Source organism: Teleopsis dalmanni, chromosome 1, assembly GCF_002237135.1.
Source record: "Teleopsis dalmanni isolate 2A chromosome 1, ASM223713v2, whole genome shotgun sequence".
In the NCBI taxonomy this organism is placed as follows: domain Eukaryota; kingdom Metazoa; phylum Arthropoda; class Insecta; order Diptera; family Diopsidae; genus Teleopsis; species Teleopsis dalmanni.
This window is the reverse complement of record NC_051846.1, coordinates 90,259,267-90,283,197: the sequence shown is the minus strand read 5'-3', so window position 1 is coordinate 90,283,197 and position 23,931 is coordinate 90,259,267. Positions and strand designations below refer to the sequence as shown.

Genomic DNA, 23,931 nt, shown 5'->3' with positions numbered 1-23,931 from the left:
TTAATTGATGGATGACAGTTCTTGCTGTACGGGAAAGTCATCTCTTAATCATCCCTAATCTTTTAATCTCAATCTTAGTCATCTCATCTCTAGTGATTTGAAAATAAGTGCTATTGAAACTTTGTTGTGATGTAAACGTAGTCTCGAAAAAGATCATGCTTAGATATCAAGAAAAGCACTTGTCGATGCTCAACTTTACGGAAATAGATCGACAAAAACATTAATGAATGTTAATTGTCTGCAATTCAGTTCGTTTCATTCCAATTCTTAGCTGAAAAATGTATAAAATATAATGGCCAAGCATAATTTATTCGTATATTCCGCTAAATATGTTTGTTTCTCAGTTCATATTGTTTGGAAGAGAATGGCATTTTTGTATGTGCATAACCATTTTCGTAGGATATTTTTTTTGCAGTTGGAAGGTCCTACAATCTCCTCTAAATGTGTACGACAAAATCTGGCGTTTTTCCCATTTTTTAAATCTTAGTTTTGTACTTGTTTTTGTTTTAGTTTGCATTTGTTGTTGCTGTTGTTTGTATTTATATTTTTAAGTCTTGTTGAGGTTATGTCGCTCTAGCTACAATTGTTTTTTATTGTTGTTGTTTTCAGTTAAACAATAAAAACAAACTATTTACGTATATTTCTGTTTGATTGTATGCGTTTTTTGTGTTCAAGAGTTTGGTTGTTTGCATTCGTGGTACTTTTTCAGTATTGTTCGCCTTTGTTCTCTACCCCACTTAAGTGGGATTGTAGTTGACATTAATGTTTTTGTACTTAACTTTCTGTTTAACATAAAATGTCAGTGTAATGCGCACTTATCCTAGGCAAATAAAATAAACTAACTTTTTTTTTATTACACATTTGTTTTGGTTTTTCTTTATAGTTTTTCCTCAAATAATATGTGTAAATTTCCTATTGAACTGTAAAAAGTTAAATATACTTCATTCTATTAAATCTCAAATCACTTTTGTGTTTCAGATTCCATAAAAAAAAGAGATTGACAAAGATATAAGCTAACACCTGAAAAAAAAGATGTTAATTAAATTAAAATTCAATTAAATACAAATTATTTTTCATGAACAGTATATACTCCACTTTATTCTTTTACCATACATAACAATAATACAGTAATGGATTCATCTAAAACTAAACACATTGTATGGTTATTAGTAGTTAATTAGCATAAACTATATATAAAAGTCATATTAAGGCGAGTGAATGAACAGAAAGCAGTTCCACATTTACCCACAATAAATACCATAATTGAGAAGACTATTATAGGAAAATAAAAATTAACATAAATAGTACTTAAATGGCTAATTTGGGCTGATAATTTGTATCTTAGAGACATCGGTACAACTCATATGCTGGACATTCTGGATGTGATTGATTTTTTTCATAATTTCTTCATTCATAACTTCAGATTTTTTTTCAGACCAATGTTGCTTGACAACTTTTCCAGAGTTGTGTTTCATAGCGAGTTTCAATGAATAAATGCATTAGGAATAGGCAAAAAGTATAATATTTCAACGACTAAACTAGACTATCATATATAGACATCAAAAGATATCATACTCTGAACACGAAAAAATGTGTACTATTCATGAAAGAAATATATAATATAATAATCTACACAATTTTCATTTACTCTCAATATAAAATTCTGATGAGCGAGTTCAGGACCCATAAGTTTGACCGTCCTGACCAATAGAGGTTAGCCCCTTTAATGAGACTATTGTAGTGACTGTGATTAAAACCAAAAGTTACGCTGGTATTATATATTACTGTATATGATTGTATTTGTATATGACTATATACGAGACTGTATATATATACATGACTGTATATGTTTATATACATGTGTATGACTGTATTCATTTACTTTCTTCTGATGTTTGGTCACATTTGCCAACCGCTTGCTGTAACCTACAGAACAATAGAGATGTTAGATGGGCCCTCTTCTTTCCAAGAAAGAAACTATAATCAAATATATTACTACAATATGTTCCGGCGCAATTGCTTGTGACTGTTTATTGACACATTATATTGAGATACCGATTACACCGATAGACTATCAAAGAAATATATTACTAAAAACATATTTCATCTGAACACCGCCGGGGCATTCACAAAGAAAATGTATTATAGTTTCTTTTTCCTGGGGGTTTCCTCAACTTTTGCAGTGAGGATTATAAGGAATCCTTGAATATTTCTATTAATTTTAAAAGTCTCTTAACAAAAAATTGATATATTTTTCATTGATTGCTTTAAAATTTTTATCTTTAGCGTTTTATAATATTTATTAAAAGAAAAGTAATTTCGCTATAATTGCTTAATTTGTCAAAAAGCGAAGTTTACAGCTTCAAGACTTCCGAAAATTAGTATAAAATAGAAAAATATTCTTTAATATTCTTTAAATATTCTTTATATTCCACTTAACACTGTCCAGTGCCTGTGTAACGTAAATTAAATATGCATTATTAAAAATTGCAGATAGTTTTATATCTCTCGAGTTTTGTAAATTGAATTTTTTACCATAAAATTATTAAGATCGTTTTGAGTTCACAACATAATTTCTGATATGATAGTAAAATGCCCATCTCAATATTTTTTTGAGGAAAGGTAAAATTAACTACTTAAGATATTAATAATAAACTAATTATATTTAGAAACATGAATCGTTTTTTGAAACAATTTTAAATACATTTTGAAGTTCAAATTCTGCTAAACAGTCAAGTTGTTTACATTACAGTCAGACATTACAGTCAGACAGAACAACATCATGTAAATTAGAATTTAATTAGATGCAAAGTATCTAACTGTGTAACTGTTCGTATTTTCAAGCTTAAAGCTTGGGTGTTTTTTCTAATCATAATTTTAAAAATTTTTTTGTGGAAATAAGAAAACATAATCGAAATTAATTTAACATTACTGGTTCGGGAAGGAGTTTTCAATCTCGTTTGCTCATAATTTAGTGCACTTTGAGGAAAAGCTGTTATTGAGATACAGACATAATTGCAATAAAAAGCATTAAAATGGTAAAAAATTTTATTTTTAAATTTATGAAAGAATTTTTATTTGGAAAAGTTTCGATTCACTGTCGTTTAAACTGTCAACACATTTTATGTTGGCATGGAACACACCTACAACAGCCGAAGCAACGCAATGTGAGTCCAGAGTGAATGCGAAAAATGTGTCCCTAATGCATCATTTGGACGAAATTGCCGCTCTGACAGGACTTTATTTATTTTGTTTGTACATCAATTATCATAACTTGTTTCAATATTTGTGCACTGTCTGTGGATTTGCTCCTTCATTTGTTAGGTTTGCACAACTTTTTCATATCTTTTTCATTTAATTTCTGTTGACAAACTTTTTATTTTATTTTCCATCGGAATATGAAACTTTGTACATCAAAGAAATAGCAGTTTTCTACTAATATTTCAAACGAAGCAGTGAGTTAAATTTCTAAATAAAAATGAACTTCCGGTTTTTTCACAATAAAAAATATCTTTTTACACTAACTTAAGGGAATAAATTCTACATCCGTTGGCCGTTTTATTCTTAATAACTTATACAGTCATTTTCTTTAATTAACACATTAATAAGATCTCCTTAGTTTTTTGTAATTATTAATAACTTATTTATTATGTAAGTTATTTATTATATTAATTTACTATTAATTTATTAATAATTTATTATATTAATAAGTTATTATTAAAAAAGTGGTTAGACCATTTCCAAAGTAAATCATATCTATCGTAAGACTTGACTAAAATCCAATAGGAATTACTGGGATATTGTTACGATTAAAAATGGAGTGAGTATCACTTGCGGCTTCCCATGGGACGTGTAAATATGGTACTACTAGCATTTGGGATCACAACTTCAGTTGAATTGACCAATTTAAGTTGCCCTGTTTAATTAAAGTATCGTGGTAACAGTAATTAAAACCCAAAGCTACGTAGACAAAGTACCTATATTCATTATTTCTATTCGATGTGACTTTGTGTTTTCCATCGGGATGCTCTGCCCCAAAAAGCAAGAGAGGTGTTGGATGAGTCTCTCTTCTTTCCAATAAAGAACCTATATCCAAACATTTAGCATCAATTAGTGAGGTCGGAATTCATTGGAATTTCAAGAATGCGGTTATCGTCGCATTATCCGTTACCAACTAAAAATGTTATAAGACTCAGAAATGGAAAATAAAAATCAATAATGAAAAAACTAAGATTCTGTTTATAACGCGTAAGTGGAGACAGAATCCGTCGAGAATGAGAGTGGATGATATGGTGATAAACTGGGAGGATAGCGTTAAATATCTCGGCATCACGTTGAACAAACGATTCACTTAGCTTAAACATATTCAACTGAAAAGAATTAGCTGTGCCAAAATTCTTCATTACCTCCTACCGCTATTTATTTAGGAATGCTAAGAATAGGAAACTGATATATAACCAAATAATTCGTCCGTCACTTCTATATGGTTGTGTAGCGTTTAGGAAAGCTTCAAACACTACTATTCACCAGCTAGAAATTGCAAAAAGCCAGGCTCTGAGAAGACTTTTCAAAGTTCCATGGTACATTAGGACGAATGACATCCTTAGGGACATCAAGATTGATCCAATCAAGAAATACATAAAGGATAGAGCCCTGAAATTATTTGCGAAATCTGACAGACTTACCAACACCGCGTTATCAAATCTCAGAATGGTTACAGGCTCCTCGGGAGGTATGCAGAATCTGAGGTCAATTATTGCTTAGTCTGATGAAGTGATAAACAATAATCTAGTCAAGGCGCAAAGAGGGGTTTTGAAGAGACCTCGCAGTTAATAGAGAGTAAAAGTGCTCAGGTGCACTGACTCAACTAGCCTCAACATAATAATATTTTAAAATAAATTTTTTGAAAAATTGTATAAATACATAAAATTATTTTTTTGTATAATAAAAACAAATATGAGAATCTTTTTTATTATTTGTCTTAACAAACTACGAACTATTTTGCAAAAAAATTTGATTTTTTATTTTAAACATTTTTGATTTTACAACATTGAAAACGGATATTACACCGCGAAAATGTAAAGGTAATTTTTGGGAAATGCATTTATCATCATGTTTTATCATTTAAAACATTTAAACAATTTTGATGGTTTCATGTGCATGTACAATTTTTAATGAATGCAATTGGACAAAAGTTTCCAGGAACATGTTTGTTGCATTTTGAGTGAAACTGCATTTTAAGAATTTTAAATATTTATGTCGAGATTTATTTTCGTTGGGTTGCTCGCTTTAAATTACGCAGGAATTGGGCATGAAAATTAAATTCCATCCATAACGGCACGGCGAGGTAGTTCTTTCAGTTTCCATTCTTTTACTTTTACAAATTAACCAAAAAAAATAACAAAAATGGAGTTTTATTGTTTTACGTCCCTGACCTGGAACTTTTAATTTAAGGGCAAGTATAATGAAACCAATGATGAAACTCATGAAAAAACATTTTGATGAAATTCTAGTGTTGAACGCCTTCCAAACAATTGGTAGTTTTCTATTAATCATTTGAATATTTATAATTTTAATTATACAAAATTAGTACATAATTCCTTAAAAGCTATATAGCAATTATGACACTAACTCATCGAATAGTTTCATTGCATCAAAGTGTCATCAAAAGTAATGGGGTGGGAGAAATACTATTATTCCATACATATTTAACAACTAGCATTGATAATCGCTTTCGAAATAACACTAGATGTATTAATTTGGACGATACTAAAAAGCCTTATATCCATAATAGGTTATCCTCTTAGTAAGTTCTATAAACAACTATTAATTTTTGTTAAGTAGATCCACTGAATATAGCCAACCCTGTCAAATACGTTCCTATTGGCGACCATTTGACGGTCGTCTGCAAGTGGCGCCAGTAGAACATAAGAACGTCTTTCCCTCGTTTCGCCACTGTTAATATTATAAATTTTTAAATGTACAATAGTAAAGCGGAATTTTTTAAAGTTCTCAAATATGTTGATAAAAATATTTTCATATATAGTTTATATTTTTTTTTTTTGAAAATAATCAAATGTATGCAATATTTATATTTAACATATATGTAGATATAATTCAAATCTTATTATATTTTAAAACATAAACTCAACGTACGAGTGAAATCGATTGGTGGTATATTATTTATGTTTTGTATAAGTCCTTTTGCAATATTTACTAAACTTTTTTAACAATTGATCAATGAAGCGTTGCTTAAGCATATCTTTTATTGACAACAAAACTTTTGTTCACTTTGCTAAAAACTTCTTCATTATCAAAATACATACTATTCATCCTTTAATAATAAGGAATGAGCAGATAATTTTTACTTCACTACAGAATATAACTTTTAGGTTATTAAATCAAACTTGGTAAAATACACATTCTCGTTTCACCGGAGTTATTTTCTTTATGAGTTTTATTTATTAAAATCATCAGCAATAACTTCTTGCAGTATCAAATTTAGTTCCTTACAGTTGAACCCAGTTGAAAAGAAACTTTTAAAATATGCACCTTTTATTATTAATAATACTTCATCTTAGTGTTTGCTATGGTCAAGACTTGTAGCGAACACAACACAACACTAGAAGTTGGGGTTCGCTTCTTTGAAAACATAAAGGAGAAAGGAAAAATGGCGTGCAAAGTTGAAGGGGAGCATAAAGTTAATTCCTTACAACTTTTATTTTAATTCCGTGTTCGGCCAGTATTTTCGCTTGACTCTGTTGCCAAGGCCAAAGTTAGCATTTCACTCCTTTAGCCCCTTTCGCTGTCATATTTCATGTTTCATTAAACTGAAGTGTACGCTTCGCTACAATGTAAGCACTTTTATATTTTGAAATCGCTTTTTCCTATCCTGAAAGACCACAACTGCAAAGTCCATTCGCCCCAGCCTTCCAGCTCGAACTCATAATAATTAAATGTTGCAGCAGTAATTTTTTACAATTTTTTAAAATATTTTACAAATTTTTGTTTTCATTTCAAAAATGAATACAGAAAAAATTACCCGAAAAACTTTGTTGTTAAGTTTAAATTAAGTTAAATTAAGTTTAATTTGGAAATTTTTGTCTAATTAAAGTTTTACATCGTTTTGAGGGACGGCCGTGTACGAAGCACTGAATGGACCATATTTATTTATTTCTCAATATTTAAGTTCTTTAATGAATTAGTAATATTGAGTAATTTAATAACAGTTCTTAGTAGTAAAAGTTAATTTTCCTCTTTACTACTATTTTGTTGTGGAAACATAAAATTTTTATTTTTTTACAGCAGAAATAGCTATCAATTTGCAAACGAATCCAGTTTATATATGTGTATATATATCTGCAGATTAAGTGCTTCAAATCTTGTTTATAACAATAATTGGAGGGCTGTCTTTTAGTGGAGATAATAAAAACTGAAAACTATGTCAAAATTGATTAAACATAAAATAAATGTGCGAAATTTTACAACTTTTTTGCAAATAAAAACGGTTTTTCCGTAAAACTGTTGTACCACTACATGCCCATAAATAAATTGAGTTAAAAATTTTTATATGTCTCATTTATGTCATTGCAGATGTCGTAACATGGGCTGTTTTTTCGAAACAGCCAAACAACAAAGTAAATGTAGCTCCAACGAGAAACAACAAATGCCAAGCATTAAAGTAAGGCGTATTCAGAGGGACAACTGCAGCAATAGCCAAACTAGCAGCTTGAAAGATATCAACACAAAGGATAACAATCAAGTATTTAGTAAACCGAGTCCAGTAAAACACAAGTTAGCAAATACGATTGATTACACAAATAAACGCGAACGCGAACAGGCAGCAGACCCACTAAAAACTCATCAAAAGCACAACTCCACAGCACTTACAGTCGAGACAGAGGAAAAGGAAGAGGAAGAGTTACAGACTCACACGACCGAACATAGTTTCAAATTTAATAATAATATTGACGATTTGCAAATATCTTGCGCAATTTGTTATCCACTTGCCTGCCATAAAAGCAATTATTGTTACAACAGTATTGCAGAGATCAATACCAGAAGCAATAGTTGCCGCCAACTTCAGAACCTGCAACGTACAACGAAACAACATGAACAACACCAATATGCACGCACATATTGCCAAAATGCAACTGCCGCCGCACGAAATATGGCCACCACCTTGGAGACGGTATGCGCTGGTGCCGACGGTAATATACAAGAAATTTTTGTGCATGCAAGGGACATCCTAGCGAATAGCCTAAGCAATGTCAGCAACAGTTTAGTAGAGAACATAAGTTATTATGCGCCAATTAATGGCATCGAGTCATTTAGTCGTTTCAAAACTCATCGTCATTGTCGCTGCCGAGCTCAAAACCATACAAACTGCTACGAACTGGAGAACACGCGACAACAAATTTACCACCAACATCATTTGCAACAGCTGCAACAGAATTCGAATACGGGAACAAGAACGGATGCAGATACGAATACGAATACGGATACGGATACGGATACGGATATGGAAAAGAAAACAGAACAAGAGAAACGTGTTGTTGACTCAACCAACTCTTCGACCAGCTATAACTGCAACGCCTCTACCGCTGCCTACAACTACATCGGCCATACTTATTACAACTTGCTGCGCAACTCCATTAGTTTTTATGCCGCTTCAAGTGTCATACTCGTCCTCTGCTACTTAACCACCACAACTTCGGCCGCTGCTGCCAATTCAGACGGTGGCACAACACCAATCGATAAGCATCCCATGTAAGTTGGATTGCAGTAACTCTGCACACAAACACATTCACACATCCACACATTTCAAACACACACATTTACATCACAAAACAACATACAAGAACTTTCGTCTGGTCACTTAAAACCATGTCGTCACGTCCCCTTCTACATCAGTTCAATTTAGTTCCGTTTCGTTTTATTAGTTCCGCGTCCACATATCATGTCAAGCGCACTTTTACTTTCTTTACTGTTATTTGGAGTATGTTTTCTATGAGTCCATATTACACTATTTCCTTTTTTTAATTTTCTTTCAGTCAAGGCATCGATTGGTCAAAGTAAGTGCACTCGTATTTAACGAAATTCCAAAGTAATTTATGCGTAAAATCGGCTTCAAATTTGCATGCGAAATGTTCACACATTGTTTCAAATTTTATATTTTAATAATAATTTTTAAATTTTTATTACTAACACAATCACTTCAAATGTATTTGCTACCAGCATCTATCATAAAAAATTCGCACACAAGCATAAATATCACAGAATTATTTCCAAGCATTTTTGATTATTTCAGGAAATTACAGTCGACCTACTTCTTTCACGAAGATATACTTCTTATTCAAATACGAAAAGGACATTTTTTTGCAAAAGCCATAATTTTAGGATTAGAAACCTTGAAACTTTATTTTTAAATTGACATTTTTCTTCAGTTTTACATTTTAGATGCTATTTATTGTAGATGAAATAATCAGTCCGTAATTTTAGTCCGTCATAGTTGTGGCCACTTAGAATAAATCCCAATAGACAGAAAGTTACAAAATAATAGGATATGAATGGTAGGAAATATTGATGTGATGTATTTATTTCTATATATTTAATCTACTTTGGTGACGGAAAATGTATTTTAAATAACATAATTATATGATTTAATTATTTAGATCTATTGTAAATTTGTATACAAATTTTATGACCTGAAAACTATTTAAACACTTTTAATTTTTACAAAAGGATAAAAAAATTGTGTCTGTGATAACTGAGTTGATCCACTGTAACCGATTTTTCATTGAAACATGGTAACGAGTTATTTAGGTTATTTCATAGAATTATAGTTTGAGTCCCAGTATATTTTCCTAGAATGTATGTTGTATTTGATTTGATTGTGTCTTTGCACAATCTTGATTCTTAAGTCCGTGTCCACTACAATATTCTGGCAAGTTTGAAGTTTTCTATTCATGAATGTGCTTCATTGTCAGAACAAACGATACCAGAAAGTAATTTAGATCTAGTTACTAGCTCATAAGGTAGTTCTATTTTACAGGTATAGATATCTTTAAAAATTGGTTTTGAATTTGGAGAAAATTTGAAAAAACTTTCTCAAATAATATTCAAACGTTTCCACATTTTAGAATCTTAAAAAATTTCTGAAATATTCTTAGCTAAAGGCTCTACACAAAAAATAGTGAAAAAGGTTTGATAAAAGTAGGATTAAATCTCATATTCAAACTTAATCAAATTAAAAAATATCTCATATCGAAATGACTTTATAAATATTAAGCTTTATCTGTATAGTCAAGGCAATAGAGACAAACATTATTTCACTTAATTCACCTAATACCTTCTAAAATTTTCTATTGTACATATAACAAAAGCAATTTTTATTATTAAAAAATTATCCAAATATATATTTACTTTATTAAATAATCTATTATAAATTATAAAATGTATCAATTGACATTTTTAAAATTTCGTAATATAAAAAATTAAGTCCTTAGAAAGTAACTAAGAATTTTTCGACGCTTCAATTTAATAACGGATTTTAGTAAACTTTTTCTTACTCAGCTACATATATGCCGGACAGATATAAAAGTCCAGATATGGAGTTTTAAAATTGGAAAAGTTTACGGGAAAATCCTTAATTTGCCAAACGGCGTAAGTGGTATAACAAACTTAAAAACTATGTATACTAGTATCCGCTAGGTGATAGGGCTTTTTGTTTATGAAACCATGTTGTTCAAGAACCCATATATAGAATATTGAAATTTTCTGATAAATTTTGTATCAAATCACAACGTTCACGAATTTGAAATTTCTCCCAGTAGTATTATATACATAAAATATATATATATATATAATTATTTTTGCAACTTACTTCCAACAACAATAATAGAAACCTGCTTTCGTGGCATATGTACAAAACTGCTTGTTATGTAAATAATTTTGACTAGGACTATATTAAATTTAAGTAATAAAACATGCATTTATAAAATTTCCGTCATTCAATATTATTGCATATCATATTTTTATATATATAGATTGCATTATTTTATCGTTTATATTAATAGAAAACAACAAATAGTTCCTATACATATTCCTAGCTATATTTTTTTAATTTTTCGAGTTATCAATTAGTCACTCATAATCATTCTGTATGATAATATAAAATAAATATCCTTAATATGGAGAGCTTATCACACTTACTAACAAATGTGCTGCATATTACTAATGTATAAAACCAATTGCCTTGCAATAAATTATTTGTATAGTTTACGGATGCAAACTAAAAGAAATAATTCAATATTTCGTTAAAAAGTTGCGAATTATTTGTTTACTCGTTGAGAATTTTTCAATCTTCTGGATAAAAGTTTTGTGCCTTACATTGCATTATTTTTTTACAGATTCGATGAATCTAGTTCAGATAAGGAAATTTTAGATTTGCTCTTGGAGAAGAAACGCTACGACAAAAGACTACTGCCGCCTGTAAATGGTAAGTTCAAAGCAATTCATATTTATTTGCAATTCCTAGCTTTTGTTCGAGGAACACAAAGAAAAAATAACGAAAACATGGCAATCAAAAGGACTTTGTGAGCAATTTAGTAAATTGTTGTTCTCAACCCAAGCTGAGTATGAATGCGGATAGTTTAACAAACAGTTTTCCTAAATCTGTTTAATTTTCTTAAAAACTTTCACTTCTACCTATTTATAACTAAAGTCTTGTTAAGCTGCAATTAGGAAAAATACAATATATTTGATGAAAAACGGTTCCAGTAAATTAAAGTATTTGTGCTTTCATAAAATTTAATTGCAGGATTCATTATTTAAGATCAAGACTAAAAAAGAGTAAAAACATAAAATTGAATAATATAGAAGAATTATCCATTTTGTGTTGTTGTATTCTGCTCAATGCTTAATTTTACTATGCAAAAAATTTAAATTTAATATTATAAAATTTTTTGACCCTTTAAGCGACGTTTTCAAATACTTATTGCACGACTTAATTAAAACCCCACTTACTTTTCCTTCAAGTTCAAAATACTTTCTATACTGCTCAGCTTAATTGCAGTAAGGATACTAATTACATTAGTTCACGTCTTTACGCATTTAACTGACTCCCACTCCCTTGTATCGTAGTGAACCTAGTTTATGAGAAGCGGCATTCAAGTCACATACAAAACAAAAGGAAATGTATTTTTTTCTCTTTAGTAAGACGTGAAGAGATGATAAAAAATTCCATAGCACAACCCTTGGATTTTAGTACTTACTTAATATTCCACGCCAGTGCTTCACAGCTGTAACATCCGCTGATGAAGAGGTTAAAGCTTATGTATCTCTGCACATTCATTTGACTTGTAAAAGATGTTATGTCATATTAGATTTTACTCAAGTTCTCAAATTGTTTCTTGTGTTTTTTTTTTGTTTAGTACCCAAGTCAAAAATAAATCACGGCATATAAATTAATTATAATTTGGCACAGTAACTTTATATTTTATATTCGACTTATATATGTATTGTGAATGAATTTCTTCATTCAAGTGCAATAATTTAATTAACAAAACAGTGATTGACAGACGTCAATCATATTAGGTTAATACTGGTTTCAATAACATCAGCTTTATTAAGTAATTTCCATTGGAATTCAGAAATAAATTACCTAAAAACTTGTTTCAAGTAACAAAAGCTTGTTAAACTTAACTCGAAGTTAGATATTTTTCAACCCACTATTAAATTCCACTACGCAAATCTACAGATTTTCAATTCAAAAATTTCAACAAAAAATTTTATAAAAGAAAAGTATTGAAATTTAACAATTAAAAAAAATATAAATAATTAAGTCAATTATTGTACAGCTGGCTTATAATTTCGTTCTAATATAACACAGCAAGTGAATTTGTTAATGAACTTTCACAGCAAATTAACAAAACTCCAAAGTGGAACATACGGCTTTGAGCCAGTTGACTAATGAACGCTGACTCTGAGCTTGAAATTTGTCAGCGTACTAGTTCAACCCTTGGTACTTCCAGTCTCAAACAAATTATTTACAAATAATTATATACAATAAATAATTCCAAGATCACTGATGATGGGTATTTGGCAATACTCGAAACAGTTGTATGGTCAGCCAAAAATTCAATTAATCAAAATAATATAAAAAAAAAGAATTTTTGTTGTTGTGGTTCAGTACCTTTCGAAACCTATCTACCAAATATACTAGTTTCTATTAAATATCATAGTCTCTTCCGTAATAACTGACACTAAATTACAACTTCAATAAAAAAAAATTTAATTTTACCTATTTGTTACTATGGCGTACTACCTACCATTAATTCTTAATAATTAATTGTTATTAGGACAAAGGGCTTAGGTCGTTTATTTAACGCATAACAAATCACACTTATTAATTTATGCTAAATATTTTAAATTATATTTTAATTGTTTAAAACAATAAATAGATATTTAAATACATGAGTTTAAGCTGTTTTTCATTCTAGTCATTCATTCTTAACTCTCTCAATAGCCTTGTAATTCTTCACATCAATTAGATATCGAAGTAATTTATTCCAATATTAGTTTGATATCGATAATAATCTGAATACTTAAAGTTTGGGAACAGATGGATAATAAATTTAACTTGAACTTGCAGTTTTGTTTGATATGACGGATTACGTGTATTAGAAAGTTGCTCCGATCGTCTGTGTTCTTTGAACATCAGAATTTATTAACTTTTAGCAAGAACTTGTTTTGCATGGTATTTATATCGAAAAATCTCCCCAAAAATGACCATATAACCCCATCCAGCTACATTATTACCTATTTATAACCAAGTTGAATACAAGTGTTTGTCCATTTCATCCTTGCTAATGCTGGCAGCTTAATTAATTCAAGGTCGTAATGAATTGATACAGATGTATCCTAATACTTGATGGAAATCGGAATGTGTATTGTATACACTTTTGGTGATTTTCTCTGTCTTTAAATATCTTGAATTAAATTTGTGGTGGAGTGATGCCATTCATCAATATAATCTACTGGTGTAAGTAACATACGTAACGAATTACAGTAAATATTGGAGTAGTTTTTCAATAAACAAATACATGAAAATAGACACACTAATTTTATTTAAAATGAATAAATGTTTTAATTTACTCCAATCTTGTGTTGTTTATTTAATTAGTATTAAAGGTCATTAATGAAATTTGAATAACTTATGCACATAAATTCGAAAATTTTTTATTATGTAAATTCTATAATAAGTAAGAACAGTTCTGCATTTGAGTTATTTTTTGTTTTTATTTTTTCAAAAATCAAAAATCAAAATAAACAATATTTCCAGTACCCATATGCGCAAAAGTCTGAAATAGGAACATATTCCATGTCAAATAAAAAAAAAGTATAATTAAATAAAATAAGGTTTATCGTGACATTTTCGTTTCACAATTTTTTATGTTCCTAAATAAAAAGTCTTTAAATAAATTTTTAATTTTGTTTATCAACTTCAATGATTTATGGTGTAATTCTTGCAGATGAAGACTTTTGCTGTGGAATGTCTTCACCGGATATGGCCAAAAATCAAAATGCCAGGAGACCACACAACCGCGGTTTGTTTCATGTCAAACTTTTCAAACAAAAACTTACAATTCTTTGTAATAATTTTAATTTCTTAAATCAAATTTTATTTTGTGGCAATCCACTGTCGTCAACTTTATATAGTTTGGTTTTTTTTGGTTTTTCTTACAAAAATGTAAAACTTTAATATATTGTACAAAATTTAAGATATAAAATAATAAACCCGTATAAATATGTAATTATTCTAAAGCATTGAAGGTAATAATTTTTTATGGTTTTGTACTTTAGGTACATTGACTGTGAATGTAAATGTGCTGCTGCTAAGTTTGGCTTCACCTGACGAAAGCAGCTTGGTAAGCTATTTTTCTTAATATAGAATTTACAATGAATTAAATATGTTTTGAAAAAATTTTGTTTAATTCGCTTGATCTATATTCACATATATTATATTTCTTCAAATAGAAATACGAAGTTGAGTTTCTGCTCAATCAACAGTGGAACGATCCTCGTTTGGAATACGGAAATAAATCTCACTATCCTTTTTTGAATGCATTACATCATCACGACAGCATCTGGACGCCGGACACTTATTTCATTATGCATGGCGACTTTAAGGATCCTATTATACCAATGCATTTCGCTTTAAGAATTTACCGGAACGGGACCATTTGGTACGCAATGAGGTGTGTATTTTTGCATTAAAATAATATAAAAAGACGAGAAAAATTATGTAAAGTAAAATCTAAAAAATGCAAATTTTTTGAAGCGAATTCATTAAAAGGACATATAACAAAACAATGCACATAATAATGAAAAATTCTAGGAATGTTTGGTGCTGTGAAGAGAGCATAAAACACATTTTACCCACAATAAAACTGCAAAAAGTTTAAAAAATTATGCAAATATGCTATAAATTTGCAATATTCTTGCTTGTCACATTTACTTTATAAACTTTATACCGAGAACGACATTTTAGTTATTAAAAAAAAATTCTGAAGCTATAGGATTACATTCAGTGAAAGTATTACATTTCCCTGACCATTCGGAATGATTTCAACATAATTTGTGCATTTTCATATCAGAACTAACGGAATGAATTTGGAATTTGAACTTAAAAATGTTTACTACAATATTTTTCCGATATATATATTTAAGTATTATATATGATATGCATTTAATACATTTAACACTATTTATATATATTCTATCATTTTTACGATTCAGTAAAAATTGAAGGACTTGTAAAAATTTAGTTTTTAACAGGTTGTCTGATATCTATCTGATGATAGATAAGAAAAATTTAACTATTTTGAAATATTCTACCATTTTCTTGGCTTGATAAATATATCGAAGTTAAATCAAGGTAGTAATGTATTTATTAATTTATTTTTTACCTTTCAAACTATTATTTAAAATTAAACAAACTATAAGATATCAGTATGGACCATCGAAATTTATTGAAATTTATAGAATTTTTTATTAAGTATCTGATATAAAATAGGTTATGGTAAGGTTCTAGGGCAAGGTACATCACATCTGCATTTATTTATTTATTATTTTTTTATATTAAAGTAATAATCACTGAGAGTACTCTCTTTTTCTTATTTCAATTTTTCTATTGAATTTTCACTCCAAAGAATTCATATTTGCTAGTACAATGGGGACATATAGCCGCCGAATAACAAAATAATTTACTATGACTTCTTTAACATTTTTAATGAAGATATTGAAGTAAATATGAATACAAATTTTTTAATTTTCTTACGTCACAATCCAAAATTAGAAACAGAAAAGTCATTCTTTCGACACATAATCGTTTTTATGTTGAAAATATTTCAATGTTTTAATTGTAAAATAATTTTTAGCAATTCAAAAATAAATTCCACAGATTTTCGAATCTTAAAAGATTCAGCTATTCCTTTTAGATAATTTCCAGTTATATTTATCGCCCTTGCCAATGCATTCTTATACTAACTACTTTCCATATTTAAATCATTTGTAGAGAAATTTTCTTCCTAAACACGCATTTAAGATAAGTTTCTTAACTTTATTTCCGAGATATTTTAACAAGAATTCTATATAGAAGTAGTTATAATTATTATCAGTAATGAAATTGATCAACTTTTCAGACGACATTTGATATTATCTTGCCAAGGAAGTTTACATATTTTTCCTTTTGATGACCCGAAATGCTCTTTTTCAATGGAAAGCAGTAAGTACAAGATATATTATTTTGTTCATATTACCAATGCAATTTTAATATATTAAAATATATTCATGTGCTATTTTAACCATTTAAAGATTATATGCAAAGAATACTGTTTTTTCTATTTATGACAGTTTCTTATGAGGAAGCTCAAATAAAGTATGTTTGGAAAAACGATGAGGACACACTACGTAAAAGTCCGTCATTAACAACACTGAACGCTTATTTGATCAAAAATCAAACAACCCCTTGTGATCAAAATAGTTGGAGAGGTGAGTTCTGCAAAAAATTAGTAATTTGATTTTATATTTTCAATTTAAATTGAACATATTTTCTAAATTTTATAAGCATTTTTGTTTACAGCGCATTACCATTGGCGAAAAGTTAAATTCTTATTTACTATTTTAGTTCTGAAAAATTTTTATGTTATTAATAAATCACATTTAATTTAAATTTTTATTGGGTAATAACGACGCAATTAGCTTGCAAAAAAAAAATTAATAAATCAAAATTATGATAAACATAATAAGCGTTATTAATAGTTCAAGAAAAATAATAATATGTATTTATATTTTCAATTGATCTCAATATTCTTTACTCTATATTTCTAATTAGATGTATAACAAATATAATGTGTATAGTGTATAATATTTTAGAGCAAATACTATAACACATATAAGCATTCACGGTTTAATGTACCAAGTACAGTAACCGGTTAACCTATAGATATAGTAGTAACAGTGTAAACTGAAACAACAGATTTTATTTTGTTGTTATCGCATTACTTAGTCTCTGAACTCGTCACTCGAGTTGTGAACATCATTTTATTTACAGATGAAGAATGCTTTATAGTGTAGAAAGTACTTTCGAATTAAACTAAGTTAATTAAATAAAATAAACAACTATTTAAAAAAATAATTGAATTTATAGTTTTATTTATTAATAACAAAGCTACAAAAGCGAAAAAAGGTACTCATCTAACTAAGACAGTTTTTCATTGAGATAAATTTTGTAAATTTTTTAATTTATAAAATTAAATATTTTTTTTAAATATGATTGAAATTTGTAAAGAATGTTCTGATCAATTTCTACTTTCTTAAACTAAAGCTCATAAATAAATATAAAATAAAACCTGAGGCCTTATTAACAAAAATTTTGATTTCTTTAAAATGAATTTAATTTAGTTATAAAATAAAATTAAAAAATATTGATGTTATATATAAAAAAAAATTTTTAAAATACATTTAGGCAATTTTATTAAAAGAATATAAAATTGTGGATAATTTGTTCAGTGCAGCGAAAAAAATATCATGCTTTGCCTTCCATCTTTATAGAATTTCAATATGGCAATTCATACAGCTTCATCTGTTTGTTTGTTTCCTTTTAATTTGATCAAGCCTATCAATTAATAAAAAAATCAATTCTATTCTTAATAATGCTTAATACCCACTATAGGGAACTACAGCTGTCTTAGGGTTGATTTGATATTTACGAGAGATCGAGCATTCTATTTCACCACCGTTTTTATACCCGGCATAATATTGGTGACGTCATCCTTCATAACATTCTGGCTAGAATGGAATGCAGTTCCAGCTAGATCTATGATAGGTAACATATAAACACCAGTTCCAAGAAACTAAAGCAATTGACAACAAGTAATTACCATAAGATACACAAAATTATTTACAAAAATGGAAATGAAAAACTTTTCACACATTAAATATCACAACATTTCACTAAATATATCTATATATATATATATAAAAAATATATTGAATATTTATCATTTTTGCCTTTTCAATTAATAATTCTTTTATTAAAATTTGCCAAATCCAGAACTTAATAACAACCCATTTGTAGCCTGGTAGCTTTTGTATTTGTAATTGCCTTGATTTGAATTATTATTTTCGGACATTAAATCAAGTTCATTATATTTTGATTTAAAAATTTTGGTAGCAAAGTTGTATGCAACAATTTAATAACTCTTGATTATTTTTAGATACTTGCAATATTTTTTAAAAATTTATCAAAAATATTTTTCTAATCTTGTTCCTACACCATTTACACAGCAAATTTTTTGATTAGTTTTAAATCGCTGCATGGTTTACTCTCTCATTTTGCCCCATTGGACATTTAGTAGTTTTCTTGATTTTTATTACTTTGTATCTATATATAAAAAGTTAAACGATCGTTGATTTTTCGGAGGATTCTTAGTGGTAGGTTAAGAATTGATTAGAATAAATAAAAAAATGATCCAGTAGAATTCATTTGCGATACAGGTTCATATTGAAGATTGCAGGTCAAGGCCAATATGTACTGCGCGTAGTATTTAATTATATCGTCAACCTATACTCGTATATATCTTTTCTTAAAATTATATACGTATATACTTTATAACAATAATATTTATAATAATAATGTTAACAAATAAATCAAAAACTTGTGTTAATATGATTGAATTGTTACCAAAATGGCGTCTATATATGTGTTCTTTAAGGTAATTACAGTTGCCTAGAAGTTGAGTTGACTTTTACCAGGGATCGTGCATATTATTTCACCACTGTATTCATACCTGGCATAATATTGGTGACATCATCTTTTATAACATTTTGGCTGGAGTGGAACGCTGTACCAGCCAGAGTTATGATCGGTATGTAAACAGTAAACATAGTATTATACTAATAATAGCAGAGATTGCTATGAATAATTACATTTAGATTGTTTTTAATGTATATCTGAAAAGTAGATTCTATGAGTTATGTATGAAAAGGAAAATCTAATATAGTGAGAACAATTAAACTATATACAAAGGCAATTGTAAATATGTGCAAAGCAAGTATAGAATTTAGCCTAGACTCTAGAGTCTGACGTAGTAATTAATATCTTAATATTGAACTGTATAAAAATTTTAGAATATTGTTAACTAATTATCTGTGTCCTATACACATCACTTTTGTAGACACTTTTGTACTATAATAAATTTGTTTTAAATAATTAATTTTTGTAAGAAAACATTTTAGTAAAAAGTAGAATAATTATTTATTTATATAATACATACTCTATATAAACTAATTAATACTACACAGAGTATTTCGTTTCAAAAGTTATACAATGTTTTTTTATCCGAGAAACGATTAAAATTTTTTGTAATGTTTCTCTGCGCAGCAGAGTGAACAGCATTACAGACACAAAAAAAAAAATTAAGTCATGTAGCTGAAATTACATACTAAGTTTTGATCTATTATAAACCTTTCTAATTAAAGTTTTTAATATGTCCTTACACAATGTTCATGTACACATTGAGAACCAGTTAAGAAATTAAGGTGTCTCAAGCTTAGTATGTTTGGGAGAATTTCGGTATGTAGTATGCTTTTAATAATCTAGACCAGAGCTATCCAAAGCAGGGCCTACGGATCACATGCGGCCCGAGAATATTGTTTTTGCGGCCCACGACATGTTTCTAATCTACCTCAATCAGGTAAATTTTTTTGTGTGTACTTTGAGAAAATCACATCATTTTATTTTTATGGTGTACCAAACAAAACTAAATTTAACATTATAACCGTAACTTTATTTTTCTCCAAAACAGCTGTGAACGTATGTATTTGTTTCTGTACAGTAATTTGTATTGGATCACGATCTTATCTGGTCTGGACAGCCCTGGTCTAGACAAAGGAGCAGATGCAATCGTGGGACAATACAAATCATACGCAGATTGGAGGGCCGCAAAAACAAATATATACGTTCATAATTGTATTCGATATAAATAAAAATATGGTTATAATGTTAAATTTAGTGTTATAAATTTATCAATTTAAATTCATTTATTTGGTATACCATAAAAATAAAATAATGTAGTTTTGCCAATACAGGAAAATTTGCGTTATTGTAGTAGATTAAAAACATTTCGCGGGCCACACAAATGTTAGCCGCAGGTCGCGGACTGACTGAACTACCGAAATTTAGAAACATTTTTATTTTTTAGTAATAAACCAAAAACAATTGCCATGGATTTGTTTTATACCCCTTATGTAAAGCAGTTAGTATGTCTGTTTATATGATTCCGAATTCCCCAAAAATATATGTACCTCTACAATAATGGCTAAAGTAGGAAAAAAATTAATTGAATAGTTCATACAAGTAGGTGATTTAATATATGTTGTCCGAATTATTAAGGTAATGTTTTCAGCGGTTATAGATATACGCGTATTACCATGACAATATACAAATTCTCATAATCTGAAACAGAGGCGTAACCAAGAATCGGAAAAGTAGGGACATACGCCTTTGTATTGAATTAAATATTTTTTAATACAGAGGTATTTTGAGCAGTAGTAAATTACAACAACAAAAATTTTATTATTTATTAATTAATTGAGTTTTTGGCTGGCCATACAACTTAAAACATACCTACCTCTCTATGAAAACAATGGTTTGTATTAAGAAAAATTGTTTCTATTAAGAACATAGTTTGTTTCGTCATAATTGACTTTTAAAAAAAATTAAACCAAAAATCTTTTATTTGGAATATGTTAAAATGTCTTCGTTACATATAAAGAGTTTGTGGGCGCAGAATATATAGCCTTATAGGTCCCTCTAAAAGACTAAGTTAAATAGGTTTTGAACTTTAGTTTTAATCTTTAATATTTATACTGAATAAAAATGTGTGAAATATTCATTATGCATTATTTTAGTATCAAAATATACTTAACTGCCTTACAGTGTAAAAATTAATAATAGTTTAATTACACAGGTGTAAGTAAATGATTTTGTTTATAAATATTAATAGGAAATCTATAGTTATTAAGAGATTTCAACTAGGTCAGAATATCTGGAATGAATGAATATAATATTTGGAATGGAACTTAGCACATATATATGCATTATTTATATACGGAAACTTATACTATGCTGCTAGTTTCATTATAGCAAAATATTTATGTATTTCTTCTAATAGTTATAGAAACTAATAATTCAATCTCAGTATATATTTGTATTTTAAGAATTTTTGAAACTCCAAATTTAATTAATTTATGTTTTCTTCAATGCAAAAATGCACCTGCTGTATATTTTGCATGAACTTCTATTTTCGATCCATTAATTTTAAATATTTGTAGTCAATAAGGTTTAAATTTATATTTTTTATAAATGCACATAAAATATTTTCAACTTATTTGTATGTACTTTGATTGAAAAATAAATATAATACATATATAACAACAATAAATAATAATAAAAAAATTAATTAGAAAACTCCTAAGCTCAATATAATATATTGGTGTGCATGTACCATAAATCAATTCAGTCTTGATATATAAATAAAATTTAATACAAATTTGTCAAGTGTCGAGCTGTAAACATAACAAAAATTCTATTTAATTGCGAATTTTTATATACTTCTCTTTGTTCATTAATAAAAAACAAAACAAGAGGACTTCAAAAAAAAAGACACTGTCAAAATAACTCACATAAATCGATATATATTAATTCCACAGTTGTTTAAAAATCTTAAACTATGGTATTATTCTCTTGAGTTTTCATAAAAATATATATGTAATTTAAATCTATTTTATTTAATTTGCTTAATTTATTCACTTTTCTTTACATATTTTATTCCTTAAGCGCAGATCAAGCATTAATAGTGTCATTTATAATTTCATCCCAGGTGAATAATATACATTCTATTGAGTATTTAGAAGTATAGAGTACTACAAAACATGCAATTTACGATGAAAATAATTTTTCTTTACATTAAATTACAAATATAATTAAACTACAGTATTCAATAAGAAAACTTTTATCCGAATCAATATTCAAACATATATTAAAATTTTGCAAAAAATCCGTAGAAAACACAGAATCATAAAGTTGATGTGCAATTTCACACATCGCAACATAATAACTTAATTATTATCCTTTAAGTCAATATATCGCATGAAAACTTTCCATTCACAACTTAATGCAATTTTATACGGCAAAGGAAAATGAAAGACATCAATAACAAGCAATTGTCGTCAGAGCAATGCAAACGGACTCCACCGAAACGTTATTTGGTACCGACACTACGGTACCGGCACTTCTTACCACAATTCTTCACATTTTGCTCGAGAGCATATACTTTTGTAACCATCATGCCTGGTTTCATACAAAATACTACCAAGTCTACATAAATATATACTTATTTGTTTACATACTACTCATAAGTCAAAACGTTATAGCTTTTATGTCAGTTGCATCTTCGTGACTTATTCAAACATCAAATGCGACAAAGTAAAATTCTAAAATTGGACAAAAACACTCAAAGTATTATAGTGCTAGGGAAAGTGCAAACCCGAAGGATACCTATCCTTCCAAATGTAGATAGTACTTGTACAAATTATGGTAGCTTCAAATAGTGAAACTACTATCGTTTCAAGTTTTTTTTAGAGTTTTACGTTAATTTTTTTAGGACAGTTGTAAAAAGAAAATATCTTAATGATTTATTACATTTTGAAATAATCAAAAAAAAAACTTCATATTTATTTTAAACATTTTATCTTAGTTTATGTTAAAGTAGTTTATGTCAAGACACACTTTTTTTATCAAAGTACATACAAAATATAAACGAGAATTTATTTAAGAATGCACTTATCTTATTATCCTATAACCAATTCCCTCGGCAATAAGCGATTGATTAGCACAATATATTAACATAAATTTAGATTGCTTTGAAGCTACTTAAATCTTTTTTGCAGCTAATTTTTTTATATAAAAATTAAGAAATAACATTTCCACATACCCAAAAATCACAAAAAATACAAAAACGACATAAAATTACTTTCACTGAGACTGTCACCAACCGAAAGTAAAACTGGAATAAAATAAATTGAAATAATTAAAATGAAATAAATGAGAAAATATTAATAATAATTAATTTTATCTAATCAGGCGTAACAACAATGCTGAATTTTTTCACAACATCAAATGGTTTCCGCAGCACCCTGCCTGTCGTCTCGAATCTGACAGCAATGAACGTTTGGGATGGCGTCTGCATGTGCTTCATATACGCTTCCCTACTGGAGTTTGTCTGCGTCAATTACGTGGGTCGAAAACGACCCCTACACAACGTAGTTTATCGCCCAGGCGAGAACCCCGTTACACAGGTAAAA

At 28.5% G+C, this 23,931-nt stretch overlaps 1 protein-coding gene across 8 annotated transcripts in view; it reads left to right on the top strand.

Annotated features, from left to right (window-relative positions):
- Nucleotides 1-7,597: 7,597 nt before the first annotated feature.
- LOC119670587 overlaps nt 7,598-23,931 on the top strand; it is a 34,920-nt gene continuing 18,586 nt past the window's right edge. For 2 of the 8 annotated variants that reach the window (XM_038080905.1, XM_038080900.1), the window contains exons 1-10: nt 7,598-8,769; nt 9,054-9,074; nt 11,412-11,500; nt 14,535-14,609; nt 14,866-14,930; nt 15,040-15,260; nt 16,707-16,789; nt 16,918-17,055; nt 18,239-18,391; nt 23,711-23,925. In XM_038080905.1, coding sequence (XP_037936833.1) covers nt 7,604-8,769; nt 9,054-9,074; nt 11,412-11,500; nt 14,535-14,609; nt 14,866-14,930; nt 15,040-15,260; nt 16,707-16,789; nt 16,918-17,055; nt 18,239-18,391; nt 23,711-23,925 — 2,226 coding nt within the window. In that variant the 5' untranslated portion in view covers nt 7,598-7,603. Of the gene's footprint in view, nt 8,770-9,053; nt 9,075-11,411; nt 11,501-14,534; nt 14,610-14,865; nt 14,931-15,039; nt 15,261-16,706; nt 16,790-16,917; nt 17,056-18,238; nt 18,392-19,280; nt 19,434-23,710; nt 23,926-23,931 lie in introns of all 8 variants that reach the window. The other 6 variants (XM_038080901.1, XM_038080903.1, XM_038080902.1 and 3 more) reach the window with 6 other exon arrangements.